This window comes from Piliocolobus tephrosceles, chromosome 16 (assembly GCF_002776525.5).
Source record: "Piliocolobus tephrosceles isolate RC106 chromosome 16, ASM277652v3, whole genome shotgun sequence".
Taxonomy (NCBI): Eukaryota; Metazoa; Chordata; class Mammalia; order Primates; family Cercopithecidae; genus Piliocolobus; species Piliocolobus tephrosceles.
Window position 1 is genome coordinate 44,663,003 of NC_045449.1, and position 26,370 is coordinate 44,689,372.

Sequence of the window (26,370 nt, forward strand, 5' to 3'; positions counted from 1 at the left end):
TCAGCTCACTGCAAGCTCCGCCTCCCGGGTTTACGCCATTCTCCTGCCTCAGCCTCCCGAGTAGCTGGGACTGCAGGCGCCCGCCACCTCGCCCGGCTAGTTTTTTGTATTTTTAGTAGAGACGGGGTTTCACTGTGTTAGCCAGGATGGTCTCGATCTCCTGACCTCGTGATCCGCCTGTCTCGGCCTCCCAAAGTGCTGGGATTACAGGCTTGAGCCACCGCGCCCGGCTCAAACCAGGGTTTCTTAACTCCATGTCCAAGAATGGACTTCAAAGGCACAATTTCCTCAACTATAGACAAATGTGTATTTACAAGGGTGATTTTTTAAAATCCAGTGCTTTAATCAGAGTCTCACAGGACAGAAGAAAAAAGTGGTAAAAGGATCACAGCCGAGCTGTGCTGCTTGATCCTGGTGCAGCTCCTGAGACTTTGTTTTGACCCACTCAGAACTATAGGGACAAATCGGGACAAATCAAAGTAGAGGACAAGTCAAAAGCATCACCTTGTCATTTAAAGGTTATACCACACTGTTAAAACTTACTTGGCTGGGAACGGTGGCTCCTGCCTGTAATCCCAGCACTTTGGGATCACCTCAGGTCAGGAGTTCGAGACCAGCCCGGCCAACATGGCAAAACCTTGTCTCTAGTAAAAACACAAAAATTAGCCAGGTGAGGTAGTGGGTGCCTGTAATCCCTGCTACTTGGGAGGCTGAGGCAGGAGAATCGCTTGAACCCGGGAGGCACAGGTTGCAATGAGACGAGATCACGCCACTGCACGTCAGCCTGGGTGACAGAGCGAGACACCGTCTTACAAAAAAAAAAAAATTACTTAATATGACTCATTATCCACAGATAAGAAATGGGAAAATAGCATGGAAGCATCAGATGACCAGACCTCATGGTAACAATGCCAAAAGTATGGGATTTGGACTCAGGGAAGCAAGGCTCTCTCATTCTGTTGCTCTCACACAGCAGCAAAACCGCTATAAGCCTCAATTTTTCATCTGGCAGAGGGCTATAATATCCACCTTACCGTGCTGTGGTGAGGAATGAAGAAAACCACAGAAGTAAAGGGACAATGCTTACTATCCTAAATCAGAAACAATGCCAGCATGAGGTATATCTTTTGCTTCCTGGTTTAGCTCTGTAGCCCCCTAAAGTTGCTGCTTGTAAAGCCAACTAACATCAATCAATTCTGCTTTTTGTTTTTTTGAGACAGGGTCTCATTCTGTCACCCAGGCTGGAGTGCAGTGGCATCATCTCGACTCACTGCAACCTCTACTTCCTGGGTTCAGGCGATTCTCATGCCTCGGCCTCCCGAGTAGCTGGGACTACAGGCACGTGCCCACGTCTAATTTTTCTATTTTTTGTAGAGCTGGGATTTCATCATGCTGCCCAGGCTAGTCTCAAATTCCTGGACTCAAGCAATCTGCCCACCTTGGCCTCCCAAAGTGCTGAGATTACAGACTATTACAGAGCTATCATGGCTGGCTTAAAAATCAGTCCTTTTTACTGTAATGAGTTGAGTTGGTTAATAATTAAAAAAACAATAAGAAGAAAAAATGTAAAAAGAAAATCAATCCCTTTGCCTGAAAGTTTTCACCAGTTTCATTATTATCCTTGTAATGGAAGCCATTAGAAACATGGGTGCCTATAACAAAGAAATCCAACTAGAAGGGAGAGGATGATTCATCATTAAGGAAACAAAAAGAGTTGTGAAAGCAAATGGTAGAGGGGAGGGTGCGGGCCATCAAGGCAGACAGACCAGAATTGAAGTTTCTGGATTCGCGGCTTACTTCCACCTTGGATTCCAGGTCTCCTTTGGCAAATGGCTCTCTTCCTCCAGAAATAAGAGTAGGTACTTCCATTGAGCAGGTTTCAGGAATAACTTCAGACTTTTGCTCTTCTAATAAAGGAGCTTAAGCAGCTAAGCTTCTGTTACGCAGATAAGAGGGAGCTAAAAGCTGGGTGCAGTGGCTCACGGCTGTAATCCCAGCACTCTGGGAGGCCAAGGTGGGCACATTACCTGAAGTCAGGAGTTCAAGACCAGCCTGGCCAACATGACGAAACCCTGTTTCCACTAAAAATACAAAAATTAGCTGGGCATGGTGGCAGGCACCTGTAATCCCAGCTACTCGGAAGGCTGAGACAGGAAAATCACTTGAACCCGGGAGGCGGAGGTTACAGTGAGCCGAGATCGGCCACTGCACTCCAACCTGGGTGACACAGCCAGACTCTGACTCAAAAAAAAAAAAAAAAAAAAAAAAAAAAAAAAAAAGCCGGGGGGGAGTGAAATGGGATAGTCTTACTCAAAATTGCCAAGGGAAGTCTGTTCCCACACCTGTGGGGGTTTAAATGAGATAATAAATTCTTCCATTTTTCAGTGAGTAAAGTGGGATGGCAAAGCGAGTGGAGGCTTGGGATCAGAACTGTGTAAAAAACTTCAACTGTATGGGTTCTCACCACTACTGGTCACAGTGAGCAACACCATTCCAGCACATACAATTCCCAGCCTCCTCCTTTCCACCATACAGAGGTAAGTGCTCAGGCACCCTTTTCCTGTGCTGGGTATATCTTACAGGAAAATGCAGCTATTTTCAAAAATAATCATTTCAACCTGGGAGTCAATAATTAGATGTGACATTCATTGCTCAATACTGGTGAATGAACTTGGAAACGAGAAGGGATATCTGTTCCCATCTCCCATAGGCATCAACTGTACCCCCATATATCCTAACTTCCTATTGGTTCCTTTGCCCCTAAAATCAGTGAAAAATGGCACTTAGTGAAAGAATGGGTAATACTGACTAATCATTGCTATGTATACTGATTAGCTGGAACCAAAGTGAGGCAGATCAAATTTGTGCCACCATCTAGATAAGTTCAGAGTGAGCACTCCCTTGATCTTTATAGACAGCCTGCATCACGGGGAAAAACGTTCCATAGCCACAAACCACATCCCTCAACAGTGTACTGCTAGGCAAAGCAAATCCTAAGTGCATTTACTATGAGTAGCAGATTGTGTGCATCATTTTCATATATAAATGAGAGCCCCCAGATGAAACAGACTTGAGCAGAGAACATGCTTTATTGAGGAGTAGATATAGAAGAGCACATTCTACCACATGTGGGGAAGGGTTTAGCTTCTGTAAAAGGCCTTTACCCCTTAAGAAAACCCCTAGTGAAGTTGCTTTTGGATAAATTTTAACAGTGACACTGAAACTGGAGGGGAGCTGCCACTGAACATGCTTAAAATTAGCTCCCCCAACCCACAGTGAATATTAGTAGTGTACAGAGATGACAAGAGAAAGGCACAAATGACCGGAGTCAGGGATTGTGGTGAGGGCTCCACATGAAGACAGCATGTTGGAGGAGACCAAGTTGGGAAGGGTGACATGTCATACATCAAAAGTTGCCCCAAGATAGCAGGTTATAATGGGCTACAGATAAATTAGAGAGAACATCTCTTCCTTCACTTGAACAACACCAAAAATAGAAGACCAGAGAATAGAAGGACGGTGACAAATCCCAAAAAGGAAATGGAGGAGGAGTTTGTGGAAGGGCAGAAGCACTTTAATCCTAGAGGGAGGGTGAGGCACTGTTGAAAAGAGAAGCAAACCTTGGCAGGGGTGGCTATTCTGCCTTGCTGAGTCATGGGCTGAGATACGAAAGTCACTTTCAATCATTTTCAACTTCTCCCAGGGCATTCAGACAGAATCAGTGCAATGTATACAGAAGTAAAGATGTACTGTATCAGACTAGTGGAGGTGAAAAGATTTCTGCAGTATAATTAATCAGTTAACATGCAGCATGAAAGGGAGAAGTGGATATTACTTTGGCACCTGCAAACATAAAAAGGGACTGGGAGTAAAGAGAGAAGGAAATATTTACTAGTGGGTACTTTACGGTGAGGCAAAAAGTAGTATCCGCTCCCTTTCACCAAGACACTGCCCACTGCCCACAGGTGAATTCAAATCAAACCCAGAACTACCACCTCTTCATTCTTCTCTCCATCTCATTCAGATCAATTATATGCTATTACCAAGACTAGTCCCTGGGAAACTCTTCAAAAGTATTTGGCTCTGGTTAGCCCAATACAGATCAAAAAGAGGTCTCTTAATCAAAATGAAGGAAAGAAATTTAAAGCAAGATGAAACCCAAAGTGAATGGATCCCCTGCCAATCCACACACACTCACAAGTGCCACCTCTTCCCTGCCCCTCCATAGAACACACATATAAGGAGTAACTGGAAAGGTCCTGGTGGTGGCAGCCATATTTGGAGGTCTGGTGACCAGGCGGCAAGCACTAGTACCACGCTTAGAAGACACAACACAACCTCATGGGGCAAGAGGACATGAGGAGAGAACCAGTGACTGGACAGGTACAGTACCATAACAGAACTCCTTGGGTCAGTGCTGAGAGACCTGCACTCAAGTCTAATACAGATCCCATCCAGGCAACCTCACTGAGGCCGAAACAACAGTTCCTCAGAACCAGCGTCTGCAGTGTACACAAAGGTCGGAGCCAGGACAGTCCTGAGGGGGATGGCCTTCCCAAAGGATACTGTACTTGCCAATCACAAGAGCAACAGAAATGACAGACAGATCCCTAGGGTACGGATTCCTACTGCTGGGGTTCGCTGGCTCGGAATGACAGGTCACTTTAAGTGCCCTTGGGAGGGGTCCATTTTAAGCAGCTGGGATCCATGGTTTTATTGGAGTTGGACCTTTTGGCCTCTTTGGCTATCCACTCATCAATCAGGTCCTGGGGGAGAACAATGGGAAAAAGGATTATATACTTTCAACTCAGATGCCTTTACATAGACTCCAAAATAACTAACCGCCAAGAAGGAATTGCCAAAGGTTTAACAACATATCAGGGTATAAAAAAATACTATCTTTTGACTTATAAACGACTTTTCTATCTAATCCATTCTTCCTACTTTACCCTCAGTGAGAAATGAACATCATCACTCACCTACCTTTATTGTATGTATGAAACAATTTAAAAAATTAGAAGTGAGTATGAGTTGAGACAGCATTTGTGAAGATTCCTCTACAGATGGGCAATTTCCTCCCATGTAAGAAAATCATCAAATGACAGAAGTGCTGTACAACATAAAGCTGCTTAACTGGAGCTGCTTAACTTGTGTCATCCAAATTTGAGACAGGAGCTTACCAAAACCTTCTGATACGGATAAGGCAATGCAGGCATCACTGCCAGCTACAGAAACGAGACCCCAATAAAAGGGGCATGTAGCCAAACTCCTTTAAGGGAAGGTTCTCTTGAGTCTTAAGGCCCCTACTTTGCTCTGCTAAGCCTTGAAGGACATCCAGCAATGAGCAAGCTGCTGATGAAAACCTTACCTGTCTCTTTAAAACTAGGTGTTTTCCCTTCCAGTATTTGAGCATCTGAAGGGCTTGTAGAGTGCTGACAATGTCCACAGGATTCACAGCTGTCTCCTGACTGATTTCTGAAACAGAAGAGCTACTGACAACCTGACCAAAGTGCAGGTTCCCACCCCTTTGCCCCCAGCCAAGGTCTACTTTCCCTTAAAGGAAATCCAAATGAACAGAATCTTCTGTACTCAACCCAATCTGTTTAGGAGTTTACAAAGTATTCATTTGACCAGTCCAAATAACTACAGAAGGATATTACAGCAAGAAGCTATTCTTGGCCCCTTAGAAATCAGGGCCAAATATAGATCAAACTAAATTGTTCCACCCCTGCATAAATACACAGGGATGTCTTTCTCAGAAAGATGAACCAAAAGACCTGAACTTTTTCTTCTTGACTTTTATAAGAATTAGTGTTAGCAACTCTGGATTTGAGAAGCCAATTAATAACCATTCCCAGGGGCCAAATGTTTTGGATTCCTAGGCAACTTCAGTGAGGGTCTCTGCAGTGGTCCATTTTCAGTTGGCCTTCCTTTCTCATATTCAGGGGAAACACAACACCCAGTAGAGTTAACTTCTTGGGCAACAATCAACCATTCCAAGGAGTCAAAAACCAACCTTTGATAGAAATCTCTTTGCCTTGGAAATTATGCAGGTAGCGGAGAAGTACTTCTTTCCAGTAACTGCGATAGCTTATAAGCCCCAGATCTGAGAGTGGACGTTCTGGGGAGCCAACTTTTTCTTCGACTTTGGAAAGCAAATAACCTGCCAGGGAACAAATACAGACTTTTTCTAGCAGCACTAGATCTTATCCTAATAGCAAAAAACAGTGTGCCAATATGCAAGAAGGCTTAAGAAGCACAGTCCCCTCTTATTCCAGGGAATGTGTTCCAAGACTCCCAGTGGAGGCCTAAAACTGTGGATAGTCCCAAATCCTATATATACTATGTATTTTCCTATCAACACATACCTATTCTATAGTTTAACTTATAAATTAGGAACAGGAAGACAGTAATAGTAAAACAGAACAATTATAACAATATACTGTAATAAAAGTTATGTGAAGGTTGTCTGTCTCTCAAAATATCTTATTGTACTCTACTCCCCTATTTTTGGACCGCAGTTGACTACAGGTAATTGAAACTGCAGAAAGTGAAATGGCAGATACGGAGGGCACTACTGTAATAGGCACTAAAAGAACTCTGGAAGGCTTCACTATTAATCATTTTGATAACAATGGTTCTCTATAGGTGTGTGTTGGAAACAAGGGAGACAGAAAAAAAATGTGAAGCCACTTCATTACCTAGTTTTTTAATATTTTTTAAATCTTTGAATGGTGAAAACAGATTGGCTCAGTACCACCTATGAGACAGTGGGGGGGAGGGGTGTAAAAAACCCAAATGATGAAGCCTCTAGTTGTAAAGTCTAAACACCTAACATTCAATTTATACAAAATATACAAAACAACATTATGGAGATGCAGTCTGCAAAGTTTATAATCTGGGGAATCTTTTTAGACAACTAACCTCCTTTCTTCAACAAAAACACAGCAAGGAAAAAAAAGATGGGAGTGGAAAATTGTAGACTGAAAGTGAATTATGAGCCATATTTCTCAATCTCACTATCAATTTTACCTGGATCTAAGTATTAAAAAAAGAACAAAATCACACCAGGGAAATTTGAGTATCACAATTTATGATATGAAGGACTTTTTTTTTTTAAGGTGTAATAGACCTTATCTTTTAGAAATATCAAAATAATGGCAGGTGAAAGTATAGGTAAAACGAAGTTAGCCCCCCTGCCCCCAAAAAACAGTAATTACTGAAGCCGGGTGATGGGTATAGGAGGGTTTATTATACTTTTGTTAATGCTTCAAACTTTCTATAAAATCAAGTTTATACGAACAGTGTTACCTATTCAAAGATATATAGTTCCCCTCTTATGTCACTTTCTAGTTCATCTCTTCTCAGATGACTTAAAAATGAAAAAACGTGGCTGGGCAAGGTGGTTCACACCTGTTATTCCAGCACTCGGGGAGGCCGAGGTGGACAGACCACCTGAGGTCGGGAGTTCGAGACCAGCCTGATCAACATGGAGAAACTCCATCTCTACTAAAAAAACACAAAATTAGCCAGGCGTGGTGGCACATGCCTGTAATCCCAGCTACTCGGGAGGCTGAGGCAGGAGAATCGCTTGAACCTGGGAGATGGAGGTTGCAATGAGCCAAGATCGCACCATTGCGTTCCAGCCTGGACAATAAGAGCAAAACTCTGTCTCAAAAAAAAAAAAAAGAAAGAAAGAAAGAAGGCTTGGAAGGCTAATTCTAGGAATTCCAATTTTGATTACAATATACCCTGTCCTTTGACAGTGGACATCAAATAGAGAATAACACACAGTGGAGTCTTGTTATTCACAGCAGTTATGTTTCATAAAGTCACTGAGAACCTGAATTAGTGAACACTGAACCATTGCTACTAGGAGAAATACAGGGAGGGTTAGGTTCCTGCAAGCCTCTGGTCACATATTGGTCAACCATCAATACATAACCTTATTTTATGTTTCTGTTTAAAAATGCATTATTTAATATACACTGTTGACATCACTAACATTGAACTCACTGCCAGCAACTCTCTAATTCACCTGAAGAAAGCGATCTAACCTCTGTAAGGTACCCCGGGATTCCTGAGATTAGTGTAAGGTAGCCCCAGGATTCCTGAGATTAGGAACACCAGACACATCAGCACTACTCATAGGGGCCATTTAAAATCAACAGAAGGCCAAAACCGTGTGGCATTCACAGACTGAAAATGAACTTGTTTACAGTATAAGAGCTGAAAACTCTGAAGTCAGCTGGGAATGCGTGCATCCATGACTCTTATTTTTGGCTGCTCTGTGCATGTTCACGAATGACCACAAAAATGTTAAGATTGATTTTGGGGTTACAAATAAAACTTAGTGAGTAAGCAAATTCACAAACACAGAATGCACAATTAATGAGGGCAGAGTATATTATGCAAAGGGTCCATTGGGTACATGGATTACTTCTAGACAAGTCCCTACAAAAGTGAAATCCCTAGCATCAAGGAACAGATTTTAAGCCTCATGCATGTATGTGCTGTTTAAAAGTCTCAAACTGGGATAATCCTAAAGAGCTCACTTTATCATCCTCTGTACTTCCTACCCATTAAAGAGAAGTCCTGTATCCCTTCAACGGTCAATGTGTATCAGGCAGAATGACAATGTTCAGGTTTTACCTACTTGTTCATTCATTTATTAAATATCCATGTACCTCCACTACATTCCAGGAATTGCAGAGACCACAGGACAAAAAGACAAACAGCAATATTCACATGGTCCCTGCCTTATGGAACTAATGACTTAGCAGTTTCACTTACTGAAATCAATAAGCATCTTGCCATAGCCCTGTCTCATGTACTGAGGCATAGTAAGGATACAGGATACATTGTAGTTGAGGAATGAATTCTTTTCCTAAAATCAAGAGCAAACAGATGAACACGTCAGGAGGATTTGAAACCAAAGGTTTCAGCACTTCCACAGATATAAAATAAGGCTGCTTGCAAAACATCTGGCTAACCAGTCCCAAGGAGTGGCTGTCAGGCTCACAGCTGTTATAACCACACCCCTTATCATGGCCAAAGCCATTAATCATCCCAGGATTTCCCTAGCTGAGACCTCCAGTTTCATTTTAAGGGGGCTGACTCTGGGTTCCTGACAGCCACAGAGCAGGGCAAGAAGGTTAAGGCTCCTCACTCAGTATATAGAAGCCCATTTTAAATGCAATGTTTGAAAAGGAGCTGCCTACTGGAAGAGAAGGGAAGGAAACAACACAGTAAGTCTCCATTCTGCAAAGGGATTTAAAAAAAAAAAAATCAAATTGAATGAAATCAAAATGTGTGATTCCAGTTGCAGGAAACGTCCAGAATAGGGAAATTTGTACAGACAGAACGGCTGAGAGGGACTGAGTGGAAACAGGAGTGATTGCTAACAATTTCTTTTCAGGATAATGCAAACTGGATTGATTGCACAACTCTGTGAATACACTATAAACAACTAAATTGTGCCCTTTCAGTGTGTGAATTTATGGTGTATGAATTATATTTCAATAAAGTTGTTATACTAAAAGTCATAAAATCTGGCCTTGGGCCAGGCGCAACGGCTCACACCTGTAATCCCAGCACTTTGGGAGGCTAAGGCAAGTGGTCAATTGAGGTCAGGAGTTCAAGACCATCCTCACCAAAATGGTATAAAACACCATCTCTACTAAAATCACACAAAAAATTCGCTGGGCGTGGTGGCAGACGCCTGTTATCCCAGTTGCTCAGGAGGCTGAGGCAGGAGGGTCACTTGAACCTGGAAAGCAGAGGGTGCAGTGAGTCAAGATCACACCTCTGTACTCCAGCCTGGGCAAGAGTGAGACTGTCTCAAAAAAAAAAAAAAAAAAAAAAAATCTGGCCTTGGGTCTTTAAAAGGCGCAGTAGTGTTATCACTGAAGGGACTGTGCTAGAAGGAGCCCAGCTAAACAATCAGGCAAAAGGAGTATATTCCCGGTTTTAAGCCGATAACATAGAGGCAGGCAAAGCCAGGAGAGTTGGCTTGACTACAAGATGTTGGCTTGTGGGTTACTAGGGAGGGCTCTGGCCAGTTATTAATAGGCAGCTCCAGCCCACAATTCCAGAAAAGAATTAACCCGAAGCTTTTAATAAAAACTGTATTTTCATTAAACAATCTTTGATACATGGGTTTGCCCTTTTTTTTTTTTTTTTAATTTACGGAAGGGGTGTCATCATTGCCCAGAGTACAGCTTCTTCCTGTCGGTGATTTGAGCCCCCAGCTGCGAACATGGATCACCCTGCTCTGGCCAGTGGCTTCTTAATCTCCAAATCCTGCTTACCTTGGAAAAATATCCAATCAGGTGACAGCCAGTGTTGTCCGCCTCTGTCATAACATAGAACAGGAAGGGTTCCACATCATAATATAACGTCTTATGGTCCAGAAAAAGTTTGGCCAACAGGCACAGGTTTTGGCAGTAGATCTGGAAGCAGAGAAACAGAGTTCATGTGTGGGCCACTGATTCCTAAACAGATAAAGGCCTAAAATTCACAAACATACCATAAATATTAATGAAACATATTGTGTATTTTGGCAAAAGAAGAGTTCTATATCCTTCACAAGGTATGATGGAGAAAAAACACATGCCTTCTGAAACCTGTGAATATACAACATTACAACTCCTTTCTAAAGTCACCACTTTTTACCTTGTTTTTCTTGCCATCCACTTCAAACACAGAGATTGAACCTTTGCGATATATCTCATCACCAGGTGGGTGTTTCCACACACATTTGGCCTGCGAGACAATGAAATTCACATTAGGGAACCAAAGCCTCCCAACAAGACTGCTCCTCAAAAGGGAAAAGGAATGACAGGTCAAATGTGGTTAACTGAGCTACAGGACACTTGGACAAGTTGAGAACATACAGCAAAATATAGATTTTTTTCCATAAAACAAAGACTTCCAAAGTCATTTGAATATATTTATGACACTTCTATAGCAATCTGGAACAAGTACTCTGGATTACATTCTGGCACTGCTTTAGCCCAGGAGATTAAAATCACCCACTACATAAAGGTCAAATAAATAACAATACCCTTGCTTATTACCAAATGCCTCAAGCCAACAGGAAATTCTTAAGCAGCTTATTTCCAGCAGCTTAGGGTGGCTAAGTACTTTACTCTCACCTTTACCCATAACTTCTCATTACCACCTAACCATTATGGTCTTCTTTTGTTCAGATCAGAAAACTCACTCACAATGATAAAAACCATGTACCACTACCTGTCTGCCCTTCTCCCCTGCAACTGCATTGCCTTTGCTATATAAGGAAATTAAGAGAAAGTCCTGTGGCAAAAAAAAAAAAAAAGCAAGCAGCCTAGCTGAGCAGCAGGAAGCTAGGGTCACTTGGCCACAAGGAGGCATGAAGTACCCCCTTTTCCTAACTCTCAAGTGCTAATTGTTTTAATGCAGCCAGTCAGCTGCATTCTGCTGTTAGGTGAATTCTTTAAAAGGTTTACATTTTAAAAAGTTTAAGGCCTGGGGCGGTGGCTCATGCCTGTAATCCCAGCACTTTGGGAGGCTGAAGTGGGCGGATCACCTGAGGTCAGGAGTTTGAGTGCAGCCTGGACAACATGGTGAAACCCCACCTCTACTAAAAATAGAAAAATTATCCAGGTGTGGTGGCGGGGGCCTGTAATCCCAGCTACTCTGGAGGCTGAGGCAAAAGAATCTGGGAGGTGGAGGCTGTAGTGAGTCGACATCGCACTACTGCACTGCAGCCTAAGTGACAGAGCGAGACTCCATCTCAAAAAAAATAAAAGTGTTTAAAAAGTATAGATACATAAAACTTTTTTTTTTGAGGTAGGGTGTCACTGTCACCCAGGCTGAAATAGCACGATCATAGCTCACTGCAGCCTCGAACTCCTGGGCACAAAAGATTCTCCCATGTAGCTAAGATTATAGGTACATGGCACTACGCCTGGTTAATTTTTAAAATGGTTTTTGAAGCGACAGAGTCTATTTTACCAAGGCTGGTCTCAAATTCTTGGCCTCAAGCAATCCTCCCACTTCAGCCTCCCAAAGTGCTGGGATTACAGGTGTTAGCCACCGCACCTGGCCCATGAAACACTTCCTATTAAGCAATTTTACTGCGAATCTTTTTGTCAACTCAAGAAGCATATTCCAATTTGTCATATGTAAATCCAAATATTTATTAACTGGAATCCCTCCAAGAAAATTCCATCTGTAGTTTGTTCCTATCTCTACCCCTTTACTCATGCTGGCTCTTCCCAACAATAACCAAACTCATGGAACAATTATTGTTTAGAAACAGAAGCCAAGTCAAAGGAAGACCACTTCATTTCAGTGATCACACCTAAAGCAATGGGAATAAGAACAGGCATGGAATAAAATAGGTATTTCCTGAAATCTGATTTTTATATTATATAATATGGAAGATTATCAAATATTCATAATGTTTATTCGATCCTCAGATTTATTCAGACCCTTTGTTTTCTCCTTCTATTACTATTTCTTGCCCTTTTAGCTATTTCATCAGTTAGTGTCACTAAACAACCAGAAACAAAAAAGAAAAAAGGCATAAATGGTAAGCAGTGCACATCAATAAAAATACCTGCTTTCACATAGTAAAACCATTTTATCTCCATGAACTGCCATATGTGTCAGTGCCGCTCCTTCTGACCCCATTATTCCCTGTACACTGGTATCTCTACCAATTCCTGCCAATCACCTCCCCTCCATGACTCTAGCCCCATGTAGTCAAGTGTGCCAGGGCCTGCAGAACCTGAGTCAAAGCAACAGTTCTGGGCCCTGAACCTGCAGACCACATGCTCCTGAACTGGGAACATAAAAAAGCAGTATCACCAACCAAACTGGGGAGAAGAGTATAATGACAGAAATCACAGGAAGACTGGATCATAGATGCTCAGCATATGGAAATCCTGGGAAATAAAAAAGGAAGGGGAAGGAAAAAGAGATACCCCTGAGGCCTTAGAGCCAAATTATATTGTGATTATGAGAACGAGGGCTGGGCACAGTGGTTCATGCCTGTAATCCTAGCACTTTGGGAAGCCGAGGCGGGTAGATCACGAGGTCAGGAGATCAAGACCATCCTGGCCAACATGGTGAAACCCTGTCTCTACTAAAAATACAAAAAACTTAGCCAGGTGTGGTGGTGTGCACCTGTAGTCCCAGCTACTCAGGAGGCTGAGGTAGGAGAATCATTTTAACCCGGGAGGTGGAGGTTGCAGTGAACCGAGATCGTGCCACTGCATTCCAGCCTGGGCAACATAGCAAGACTCCATCTCAAAAAAAAAAAAAAGAAAAAAGCTTCTCTGCCTGAAAGGCTAATCTAATCTCTACTCCTTCCCGTTCCACACCCTTGCTCCATGGCAGAAATTCCCCTTAAGACAAAGCTTCTTATTCCGTAACAGAGGGGATTTTTTGAAGCTGCAAAAAATCTAGTAAACATATTTGTCAACAATAACAGCTTCAACTCCTTATACCTGTTTTATTAGGAAAAAGAGGGGAAGGCACCAAAGGACCCATTCTGCTACTTTCATAATCTGTCACAGGCTGATCACTCTTACATATTAGTAAGTGTACCCATTCAACATATATTTCCTGGGCATCAGTTGTCCACACTAGTTGCTAGGGATATGAAGGTGAGCCATGCTGTCCCTGCTCTGCCGAATGAAGTCTGTATTTTCATCTAGTTTGGGACACACAAAACCTGTAGGCAGAGGTAGTTCATATTCCAAGGAGGAAATGAAGAGGAGTAGGCAGCAAGAACAAAAGACAGGAAGACGTACATGACAGGATGTGGGTAAGGGCCCTCAGCTGCTCTGGGTGGCACCCAGCACAAGCCATGCCTCAGGCTCTACCCCCCACCTTAAGCTGCGGCCTTCCATTTCCTATGCCTTCATCCCACTGCTGAGGACCACTGGGAAGGTGCCTGAACAGAGGCAATCACTCTGGCAAAATCTAGAGATCCTACAGCTTATTGCCATCATGGTCAAGGCAGAGGAACCCAAGACAACTCACCATGTGCCGGCGGAGTATCGTTTGGCTCTTCATATATTTTAAACAGAATTCACACATATAGAGACGTCCCAGCCGTGCATATTCTTCAGGATATGGAGAATGGTACCAGGTATCAAGCTCATAGCGGCCAAAAGCAATTGTTTTAATCATGTTGCTTCCCTCTGTGATTTGGCCTTGCAGCCTTAATTTCTCCTATTGCCAAGAAATCAAAAGTCAAAGGAGGATTAGAATTTATTGTCTTTGCTTTCAGGCAGGATACAATGGATCCTGTAATCCCAACACTTTGGGAGGCTGAGGCAGGCAGATCACTTGAGGCCAGGAGTTCGAGACCAGCCTGGCCGAAATGGCAAAACCCCACCTCTACTAAAAAGACAACAATGAGCCAGGTGTGGTGGCAAACAACTGTACTCCCAGCTACTTGGGAGGCTGAGGCAGAAGAATCACTTGAACCTACGAGGCAGAGGCTGCAGTGAACCGAGATCACACTACTACACTCCAGCCTGGGAGACAAAGCGAGACTCTGTTTTAAAAAAAAAATAGTCTTGTTTCTAAAAGCGTGTGTGCATGCCACCATGCTAGGCTATAAAAAAATCAGACAGATTTGGCTTCTATCCATGAGAATTTACATTAAAGAGAGCTACATGAAAAATCAGGCAGGCATACAGAAAACTTACTGCCCATACTGCTCAGAGCACAGGTCTCAAAAGAGGGGTTTCTCTGCTACCTCCCACATTCTGGGCCTCACCAGAATGAGACCTTACAAACTTCATTATCAGCCTAGACCAAACTGAATTATAAAGAAAATCATCACAAACTGCCCACCCTTAGAAAGTATTCTAAAACTAAACAAAAAAGTTGATTTAGAATCTGCCTTACTTATCTGCAGAAACTTTTATAAAGCTATATGAATCTCTGTGACATATATCCACAATGCTCACTTAGAAAAAAAAGTAGGCCTTTAAAAAATATTTTTGAGGGCCGGGCGTGGTGGCTCAAGCCTGTAATCCCAGCACTTTGGGAGGCTGAGACGGGCGGATCACGAGGTCAGGAGATCGAGACCATCCTGGCTAACACGGTGAAACCCTGTCTCTACTAAAAACTACAAAAAACTAGCCGGGCGAGGTGGCGGCGCCTGTAGTCCCAGCTACCCGGGAGGCTGAGGCAGGAGAATGGCGTAAACCCGGGAGGCGGAGCTTGCAGTGAGCTGAGATCCGGCCACAGCACTCCAGCCTGGGTGACAGAGCGAGACTCCGTCTCAAAAAAAAAAAAAAAAAAAAAGAAATGTGCATGATAATTCTAGAATCTAAACTCTAGAAGGCAGAAAATATTTCTGGGCTGGGTGTAGTGGCATGCCTATAGTCCCAGCTACTCAGGAGGCTGACGTGGGATAATCGCTTGAGCACTGGAGGTCTAGGCTGCAGTGAGCCATGATGGCACCACTGCACTCCAGTTGGGGCAACAGAGCAAAATTCTGTCTCGGACAAAAAAAAAAAAATTCAATGACTCTGAGTTGGCTACAAAAGTATTATAATTTGTAAGTATAACCAGGTGTAAAGTTGTGAAACGCTAGACCAGAAACGCTCCATGACAAAACAGGATAGAGAAAACTAGCAGCAGGAACTGCCCATTCCAGCCAAAGATAGCCAGCAAACCTCAACAAGTCTACTACTTGATACAATTTTTTTTTAATACAAGGGGGAAGGGGGTGAAGATGAGATTCACTTTAAAAACTGAGCTTCCCTGAACACATTTAATCTGTTACATCAGAGGCAAAGCCAATCACCAGAATTTTCTTCAAGAAAAGTTGTTAAAAATTCTGCCTAGGACAGCAACTCAGTATAAACTAGCTCTAAATAAATAACAGAATGGAAAACCAATGTATCAAACTTGACTGTGTCAAAGATTAATTCTATTAATTCTATATAAAAGCCTTTTCTATTATTCCCCTTCACTGTTATTTTCATTCTTAGTGCAGAGGAAACCTAGCAAAAGGGGAGTTCCTGTTGGGATTAAGAAAACAACAGAGATGAGTCTCTCCTAGGCTACAGGTTCTCAGAATTGCAAATTGCCCAGCTGAGACAAAGGGGAGCCTATAGTTTTATCCAGCCTCATCAGCTCTAGCCAAACTGGTACTTCCGGGAGCTGAGGTGGAAAGAAGGGAATAAAAAAAGGAAGGGAGGAGGGGTGATTTGTTTTAAATCTGAAAGGGAAAGGCTAGTCTCCAAACACGGACAGCTGGGAAGAGAGGGAAAGAGATTCAAGACGCAAGGTTCATTTAATTCCCACCAAACTGATTTGCAATCATTTTTCTGGCAATTCTAAGCACCTTTCACAAGTGGTCTTCAGTTTGGAGGTTTTAATACTCACCAAATCCTCTGAAGCCCGGGCTTGTGCTCTTCGGAAAAGATCCAAGTCATACTCACTTGTCAGGTTTTCTAAGAGAGGTTCTCGTGTGTTCCCATAGGTCTGTCTGTGTTCCTAGGAAAATAACCAGAGCATGACACCCTGATACTCTCTGCTTCTAAGAACTTTTTAATGTATTTCACTTCAATCCATGCAAACCACACAACCATAAGCTATTTATTTAGTGCCTACATACTAGGTGCTAGGGATTGAGCACAAGACATACTACTTATCAGATTAATGCCACAAGACTCCCACTACCCACCCCAGTAAATCTGGAGAGGAAATGCTCCCACACCTCCAGAAGGGAGCTTCATTCTTCTATTTCTTCGTGGATCAGAACTCTATGCCTCCATTCCTTTAGGTAAAAATGTGCATGACAGTACAAATAAATAAAGTACAACAAACCCAGAGACACTACAAATTCCCAGAATCCTGAGATGTGGAAGGAGGTTTTGGTGGATACTCCTCGATTTGAAAACAAAACAAACAAAAACCAGATTCTCTAAGCCTTAGTGTCTAAGATTTTAGACTCAAAAGAAAATCTGCAGGAAGGGAGGGGCAGGGGCAGCTGGATGAAGTAGTCCTTTGTAACTTCTTTCACTTGAATTGCTCCAGCCACCATTACACTGTCTGCAAAAGGCGTGCTACCCTCAAACTCCGGTCCACATGCTCAGGAAAAATAGGCTGGACTCTTTAAAAAATGCCTTACTAAATATTAAGCAAGAATAAGACAGGGAAAAGCCATAGAAAATTAAAAGCGTGAAAATAATCCAGTCTCAAAATAATCTCCCAATCTTACCATGTCAGTCACTACAAGAATCCTTTCCAGGAAAGAGATTCTACAAAGGAAACTTCCCTTTTAAGCCTTTGATTTTAGCCCTTCCCACTCTGTTCTAGTCTCCACCTCCCATCAAGAGAAGAGGAGATAATAGTAGTTAAGTGGAGTGGATGGCTTATCCCAGGAAAACACTATAGATTTCACACACATATTAGCATATGAAGATACCACTCATCAGTATCTTTATCCCTATTAAAATTTCCTCTGGTTAATCTGATTCCATCTGCTGTGAATCTTTTTAAATTTGGACCCTTATCATCTAAGATTTGGGTTCTAAGCATTAGTTATTTCTTCTATTTTGAGGAACACTGAAAAAAAAAAAAAAAAAAAAGCTTGAAAAAAATCCTAGCCAGCATTTTAATCAAGGAGGTTGGGTCCTACTAACCTATCCCAAATTACTGAAAAGCAGAGCAGATGTTTGTTAAGGTTAAAAATTTTAGGAACTTTTACTTCACTCTTTCTACCTGTATGATTTTGGGCAAGTTACCTCTCTCAGTCTGTTTTCCTGTATATAAAATACGGGAAATACCACCAATCATACTGGACTCTTAAAAGATCAAAGGAACATCACAACCACAGTGCCTAGCACTAATCACTCAAAATATGGTATCATTGTCTTATTACTCTTCTAACCAGTTTGCAGATAGAAACAGTGAGCAAGACTGGGGCAAGCAAACAACCTGGTACCCTACAGCCCACTACTAAAGCCCTCACTCTACAAACCAACAGTCTGGTGTAAAGGTCTAACTACAAATTCACCCCACAACCCATCTCACATTGTCCTATGTCCACTTATTCATAAAATTATCATTTAAGACAGTGATGACTGTCAAAAAAGTAAATATAGGCCAGGTGCTCACCTGTAATCCTAGCACCTTGGGAGGCCAAGATGGGCAAATCACTTGAGTTCAGGAGTTTAAGACCAACCTGGGCAACATGGCAAAACCCTTCTCTACTAAAATTATAAAAATCAGCTGGGTGTGGTGGCCCATGCCTATTACTCCAGCTACTTGGGAGGCTGAGGCAGGCGAATGGCTTGAACCCAGAACCTGGGAGGCAGAGGTTGCAGTGAGCTGCGACTGGACCACTGCTGCATTCCAGCCTGGGTGACAGAGTGAGACTCTGTCTCAAAAAAAAAAAAAAAGAGTAAATACAGTCATCTCTTGATATCCCTGGGGGAAGAGTTCCAGGAACGTCCCCCAGCCTTCCTGCATATAATAAAATCCATGGATGCTCAAGTCTCTTATGTAAATGATGTCATATTTGCATATAACCGGGGCACATCCAGCAGTATACTTTAAATAATCTCTAGATTACTTATGTGATGTCAATGCCCTGTAACAGCTGTTATACTGTACTATTTCAGAAATAATGACAAGAAAAAGTCTGTACATGTTCAGTACAAACGCACATTTTTTTCCCCAAATATTTCCGATCTGTGGTTGGCTGAATCCACAGGAACAAAACCCATGGATACAAAGGGTCAACTATACATAGTCTGGCATATTTTTGTCTTAGTGAAGCCATGCCCTGAGTAAGTATTCACATGCCCTACGTTTAAGAATCTAATGGCTAAATAAGAAAACATTCCAATTCTATGAAAAAAACTAAAATGTCAGAAAAAACCTAAAAGAACAGCCATAAAAAAGAATGAAATCATGTCCTTTGCAGCAACATGGATGCAGCTGGAGGCCATTATCTTAAGGAAATTAACACAAAAACAGAAAATCAAACACAGCATGTTCTCACTTATAAGTGGGAGCTAACCACTGGGTACGGAGGGACACAAAGAAGGGAACAATAAACACCGAGGATTCCAAAAGTGAGGAGGCAGGCAAAGGTCGAAAAACTACCTATCAGGTGCTATGTTCACCACTTGGGTGACAGGATAAGATCAATAGAAGCCTAAATCTTAGCATCACACAACACATGTATGTAACAAACCTGTACATGCACCCCCTCATCTAAAATTTTAAATAAATAAATAAATAAATAAATAAATAAATAAATAAATAAATAAATAAAAGGCTGGGCGCAGTGGCTCACGCCTGTAATCCCAGCACTTTGGGAGGCCGAGGTGGGTGGATCACGAGGTCAGGAGTTCAAGACCAGTCTGGCCAACATGGTGAAACCCCGTATCTACTAAAAATACAAAACTTAGCCAGGAGTGGTGGCAGGTGCCTGTAGTCCCAGTTACTCGGGAGGCTGAGGCAGAGAATTGCTTGAACCCGGGAGGCGGAGGTTGCAGTGAGCCAAGATTGTACCACTGCACTCCAGCCTGGGTGACAGAGCAAGACTCTATCTCAAAAAAAAAAGAGAGAAAAAAAAGAAAAAGACAAAGACTGTGAAAGAACACACATCAAAATGTTAAGCAGTGCTTTGTATCTTGAAGGACAATTTTTTTTAATTGGAATGTTTCTTCTCTATATTTTTGGTATTTTCAGTAGTAAGTATGTATTAATACATTTATAATAAAATCTTTTCCTTAAAAAAGATGTTTAAGGCCAGGCACGGTGGCTCACACCTGTAATCCCAACACTTTGGGAGGCCGAGGCAGGCAGATTACCTGAGGTCAGGAGTTCGAAACCAGTCTGGCCAACATGGTGAAACCCCGTCTCTACTAAAAATACAAAAATTAGCCGGGCATGGTGGCACATGCCTGTAATCCCAGCTACTCGGGAGGCTGAGGCAGGAGAACTGTTTGAGCCCAGGAGGCAGAGGTAGCAGTGAGCTGAGATCATGCCATTGCACTCCAGCCTGGCTGATAGAGTGAGACTCAGTCTCAAAAAAAAAAAAAAAAAAAAGATGTTTAAGTGAAAAGACAGAATTCAAAGTGCTACATACAGTAAGAAGACAATTACATAAATAAGGGATTGTGAAAAAGCTAGGATATATCCAAAAACACTAAGTGTGGCTATTTTTAGGTGGTAGGATTTGTTTTCTTCCATATACTTTGCTTAATCACTCTAAATTATCTTACAAATGTAAGATAATTACTTCTAAAATTAGAAAAAAAAGTTAAAATACTACAAGAATATCTATTATAGAATATTCACCCAATTAATACCTTTTAATCATGGAGGAAATCTATTTTCCCATTAAAATAAGCAGCCTACTATTAAGGTTGACTATTTTTCTTCATACAGACGTTTCCAGTGCCATGGCATGTGTTCTAGTGGGTAAATTTAACCCTTTAAGATGAAAGTAAAATTTATGAACAACCAGAGGATCAAATTTTTTAAAATCTAAATTCTAATGGTATTTCATTTTCCCAAGACCTTCTGTGTCCACTCTCAACAACTCAGTTTTAGGGGATGAAATAAACTCTAAGTGTCATAGAAGAGTCACTTGGTATTCACATGTAGAGAATACTAAATGGCAAATCTGAAAGGAACAAGCTCAGAAAGCAAAAGGAATCAAACGTGATAGCAGGAGTTCATGCTCATTTAATATTTAACTTTTCCTCACCATATATTTCTCTTTTTGTTCTTTGCTCAGTCCAGAATTTCTTTTCTTCCTGAGTTCAGCCACTTTTTCCTTGTATCGAAGCTGCCTCTCTGTTGGTGCCTAAAAGGAAAAAGGAGAAAACTGAAAGAAAACTCCTTACAAAGCTAAGCTTCAAAATTAAAGTGCCAAGGTCCAGCATGGTGGCTCACGCCTGTAATCTCAACACTTTGGGAGGCCAAGGCGGGCCAACCACCTGAGATCAGGAGTTCGAGACCAGCCCGGCCAACATGGTGAATCCTCGTCTCTACTAAAAATACAAAAATTAGCCAGGCGTGGTGGTGTGCTCCTGTAATCCCAGCTACTTGGGAGGTTGAGGGCGGGAGAATCATCTGAACCTGGGAGGCAGAGATTGCAGTGAGCCAATCATGCCATTGCATTCCAGCCTGGGAGACAGAGCGAGACTCTGTCTCAAAAACAAACAAAAAAAGAAGGTACCAAAACGTTTTTTAAAATGTAAAGAGAAAAAAATGCCAGAAATGTTCTAGCCACACTGCAAATCATATGGCAATTTTATTTTATTCATTTGTATTATTTTTGAGGCAGGGTCTCGCTCTGTCGCCTAGGCTGAAATGCAGCGGCACAATCATGGCACACTGCAACCTCTACCCCCTGGGCTCAAGCCATCCTCCTGTCTCAGCCTTCCAAGTAACTGGGACTACAGATGTATACCACCACGCCTGGCTAATTTTTTCATGAATATGGCAATTTAAAAATTCCAAATCAGGTTATCATCACCCCATCACCTTTACTGTCAGTTAAATACAGGTTCAGGAAAACAAACTTGTTTTACTATTAACATAAACTAAGGATGGACGTCTCCACCAAAGCAACAAGAACTGTTTTCCAATTAATGCTTATTGATCTGATCAACAGTGGTATAAAAATTCATTTATATATATTCATTTAAATAGAAAAATTGAGTAAGAATAAAACTCAAGGCTGGGCACGGTGGCTCACGCCTATAAACTCAGCACTTTGGGAGGCCAAGGTGGGTGGATTACTGGAGGTCAGGAGTTTAAGACCAGCCTGGCCAACATGGTGAAACCCCGTCTCTACTAAAAATACAAAATTAGCTGGGCGTGGTGGCGTGCCCCCTGCAATCCTGGCTACTTGGGAGACTGAGGCAAGAGAATCGCCTGAACCCGGGAGACGGAGGTTGAGCCGAGATCAGGCCATTGCACTCCAGCCTGGACAAAAAGTGAAAACTCTGTTTAAAAACTTAAATTAATTAATTAAATAAAATAACACCCAAGATAGACAATGAAGAAAAGTGTAGTTACCACTTATGGAGTGCTTTTTACCTGCCAAGCACTGAGTAGAGGTGCTTTACATACATTATTTAGCTGACTCCCCTGCCAGGAAGGCATTATTCACCTCTTCTTATTAACAAAGAAATAGGTTAGCTGACCTGCCCAGGACAACAAAGCTAGAGTTAATCAGTATTCAAATTCACATCTGTTTGGCTCCAAAGCCAAACTTCTTCCTTATCACCATACATCTCTGCTATCCACCTAATCTAATTGCAAAAACAGACACCTAAATGATGAACAAAATACAATATGTCACAAAGGCATATTTTGAGAGCACTACAACGGTAATACATAAGGAAGAAATCCATTAACAGTGGGAGAGAATTTGGGAAAAATTCCTGCAACAGCTGAGAACTGCACAGGCCTTGAAAGAAAATACAATCTCTTCTCGGTACAGGTATAGTGTTCCAGGCAGGAAAACAGCAAGAGTGAAGACCAAAGGTATTTAGGGAAGAACAAGGAATTACGCGCTACCAATGTGGCAGGAATGTTTAGAGAGGCAGGAGGAGGATTAGGACCAAGCGAGGATGCTCCCTACAAACCAAGGGAAGAGACAAGTACAAGAAAAATAACACAGTCAGCAAGTGTCAAATGCTGGGGAAAAGTCACTGGTGGCCTTGGAAAGGTGCTAGCAGAGTGGAGAAGTTTGAAAGCAAGCTACAATAGTCTTAAAGGATGCAAAGTGAGGAAATGAAGCAGCAAGTGTAATCTTTCGAATAATCAGAATTATCTTCTACTACTACTACTACTACTACTACTACTACTACTACTACTACTAGTACTACTACTACTATTACTACAGATAGCATGATTCCTTCATGAGGCAGAAGTGTTTGTTTTATGAAAATTTACTGTTTGAAAAAGAAACGTGATTCTAAGTATATCTGGAAGACATATCACAGGAAATGAGGCACAGACATGCCTGAAGACAATTATAGAGGAGATCCAAGAAATGGACCTCAAACTATGAGTGGCCAGCACTTTAACAAGGCCCATACCTGGTGCCTGGTTGCATGCCTGTTGTTGTCATCTTGCCTGTGAGACAGCATCCTTTCTTCTATCTGCTTATCCCGGCTCTGTGCTCTCACCTGCAACCATCAACAACGTCAATAAATCCACCTGCTTCTAAGACTACGTTTACTTAAAGCATAAGAATACAATGATAATGCCTTGGATTTATGTTGTACTTTACTTTCAAAGCGTCTTCACACTTATTATCACAATCTCTACAAGAAAGAGATAAGGCAAGCTTCACATTCTGTCTTCTCAGCCAGTAACAGAATCAGAGAAGTTGAAACGATAACAGCTAAATGATGGGATCACTAAGGTTTTAATCATGTCTGATGACTCTGAGCCTGGACTCTTCCCAAAGCATGAGGAAGTGCAAGAATAGAGTACGGAAGTACAAAGGAAACATTAGAAAACCTGGGTTTGGGCTGGGCGTGGTGCCTCACACCTGTAATCCCAGCACTTTGGGAGGCTGAGGCAGGCAGATGAGCTAAGGTCAGGAGTTCGAGACCAGCCTGGCCAACATGGTGAAACCCTGTCTCTATGAAAAATACAAAAAAGTAGCAGGGTATGGTGGCAGGCGCCTGTGATCCCAGCTACTTGGGAAGCTGTGGCAGGAGAATCACTTGAAAGTGGGAGGCGGAGGTTGCAGTGAGCCGAGATCGCACCACTGCACTCCAGCCTGGACAACAAAGCGAGACTCCGTCTCAAAAAAAAAAAAGAAAAGAAAAAAGAAAACCTGGGTTTGGCCACACGCAGTGCCTCACATCTGTAATCCCAGCACTTTGGGAAGCCAAGGTGGGCAGATCACTTGAGGTCAGGAGTTCAAGACCAGCCTGGGCAACATGGTGAAACCTTGTCTCTACTAAAAATACAAAAATTAGCCAGATGTGGCAGTGCACACCTGTAATCCCAGCTACTTAAGAAGCTGAGGCATGAGAATTGTTTGAATCCAGGAGGCTGCGGTTGCAGTGAGCCGAGATTGCGCCAATGCACTCCAGCCTGGGTGACAGAGCGAGACTCTGTCTCGAAAAAAAAAAAGAAAACCTGGGTTCAAGTCTCCAGGGAAACTTAACTCTGTAGTTACATGACCTCAGACAAATCACATCAGCTCTCAATAGTTTCTGTTTCGGCCGGGCGCGGTGGCTCAAGCCTGTAATCCCAGCACTTTGGGAGGCCGAGACGGGCGGATCACGAGGTCAGGAGATCGAGACCATCCTGGCTAACACAGTGAAACCCCGTATCTACTAAAAATACAAAAAACTAGCCGGGCGAGATGGCGGGCGCCTGTAATCCCAGCTACTCTGGAGGCTGAGGCAGGAGAATGGTGTAAACCCGGGAGGCGGAGCTTGCAGTGAGCTGAGATCCGGCCACTGTACTCCAGCCTGGGTGACAGAGCGAGACTCCGTCTCAAAAAAAAAAAAAAAGTTTCTGTTTCATAATCTGGGAATTGGGAACTGATATCCAACTGCTTATTCCACTTCACCACTAAAACTCAGAATGGGCCGGGCGCGGTGGCTCAAGCCTGTAATCCCAGCACTTTGGGAGGCCGAGACGGGTGGATCACGAGGTCAGGAGTTCGAGACCATCCTGGCTAACACGGTGAAACCCCATCTCTACTAAAAATACAAAAAACTAGCCGGGCGAGGTGGCGGGTGCCTGTAGTCCCAGCTACTCAGGAGGCTGAGGCAGAAGAATGGCGTAAACCCGGGAGGCGGAGCTTGCAGTGAGCTGAGATCCAGCCACTGCACTCCAGCCTGGGTGACAGAGCAAGACTCCGTCTCAAAAAAAAAAAAAAAAACTCAGAATGGTGAAAACAGAACGCCTGGCATTTCTCCACAAATCTGCTCTACCCCAAATCTTTCCAGTATTAATAAACGGCAATACTATCTAAATAGCTGATCCGGTCAACAACTTGAAGGTTACCCTAGATTCTTCTCTTTTCACACACCTCACATCAAATCAATCAGCAAGCCTAACAGGTTGCTCCCCTCTAAAATGTATCCTGAATCCAAACTAGTCTTAGAATTGCTGCTGATACAAAGCTAGTCCGGTCCACCAATTACTGCCTGAACTTCCATGCAGTCTCCCAAGCACCTTATACCCTGCATCAACTCTTGCTCCCACACTCCATTCTCCACATTAGCAAGCCTTCAGTTTTAAAAAGTGTGCATGAAATCCTATCATGCCTTTGATAAAGCCCCCCAAATGCTTCTCATTCTATCAGAACAAAAGTATACTCCTGTGCCAAGGTCCACAAGGTCCTTTATGATCTGGATCCAGCCATACACAGCCTACTTTCATTCAGCCTCTCAAACCCATCAGTTTAGCCATGCCTCATGGCCTCTGCACTTGCTGTTCCTTCTATTTAGGTATCTTTTCTCCTAGATCGTTACACAACTGCTTCTTTGCCATCATCCATGTACCAGATCAAATGCCAACTCCTCAGGAAGGTCTTCCTGGACCATCCTGGGAAAAGCAGGGCTATCCCTACCCTCACCCCCAAAACAGACTGTATCATTCATCTTTTTTCCTCACAATATTTATCACTGCACAAAATTATTTACTTATTAATTTGAAGGTTTATGTTGCCTCCCCCTATGAGAACATAAGCTCCTTAAATGCAGTCTTTTATTCACTGAATCTTCAGATACCTGTATTTGGTACGTGCAGCTACAGAAATGTATGACTGAATACAAACGTAACATCACTGATCGCAAGGGTGTCCTGGGAAACTCAAGAGCAATCACGTATATGCAGATTCTTCAAAAACACTAGAGCTGTTAATAAATGTGGGGAATTTATCTAATCTTTCCACTTACAGTTCTAAATGTAATAAAAATATATCAACTCAGAAATTCTCCTGATCCTCCATGCACATGTTCCAGTAGTAAAGATGGATTATGCTGAGCCTAATGCCCCTTGCAAAGAGGAGGGAACGAAGAGGATAAATTCAGGATAGAAATGTTTTCCTTTTATCAGAATTTTCTTCTCCAAACTCAAATTTTTCTTTTTCTAAAATAAACTGCTTAACACAACACAGTCATATTATTATAAACTAACAATTTCAAAAGCAAAAGACATCTCAGAAGATTTTTATGTAAAACCATCCATAGTATCAGATCATTACATTTAGAGACAAATGGTAGAGAACAACTTTCAACAAGCAGGGATCGCAGTTATTTTCTGAGAAAGAAGTACCTAAAGACTTGCCTGCTTCTGACACAGATGGGGGCACAGCTTTTTCTGTTTTGATTTAGTCCCAGG

At 42.4% G+C, this 26,370-nt stretch overlaps 1 protein-coding gene across 2 annotated transcripts in view; it reads right to left on the reverse strand.

Moving 5' to 3' along the window:
- Positions 1 to 3,070: 3,070 nt before the first annotated feature.
- The window catches only part of KAT7 (lysine acetyltransferase 7), a 40,329-nt gene continuing 17,029 nt past the window's right edge, over positions 3,071 to 26,370 (reverse strand). Inside the window, exons 6-15 of one of the 2 annotated variants that reach the window (XM_023204432.2) lie at positions 23,094 to 23,183; positions 20,747 to 20,845; positions 16,402 to 16,512; positions 14,035 to 14,226; positions 10,675 to 10,764; positions 10,311 to 10,451; positions 8,794 to 8,887; positions 6,017 to 6,163; positions 5,369 to 5,475; positions 3,071 to 4,766 (exon numbers count right to left, since the gene is read on the reverse strand). In XM_023204432.2, the coding sequence (XP_023060200.1) occupies positions 4,665 to 4,766; positions 5,369 to 5,475; positions 6,017 to 6,163; positions 8,794 to 8,887; positions 10,311 to 10,451; positions 10,675 to 10,764; positions 14,035 to 14,226; positions 16,402 to 16,512; positions 20,747 to 20,845; positions 23,094 to 23,183 (1,173 nt within the window). In that variant the 3' untranslated portion in view covers positions 3,071 to 4,664. The remainder of the gene's footprint in view (positions 4,767 to 5,368; positions 5,476 to 6,016; positions 6,164 to 8,793; positions 8,888 to 10,310; positions 10,452 to 10,674; positions 10,765 to 14,034; positions 14,227 to 16,401; positions 16,513 to 20,746; positions 20,846 to 23,093; positions 23,184 to 26,370) is intronic. The other variant, XM_023204433.2, reaches the window with a different exon arrangement.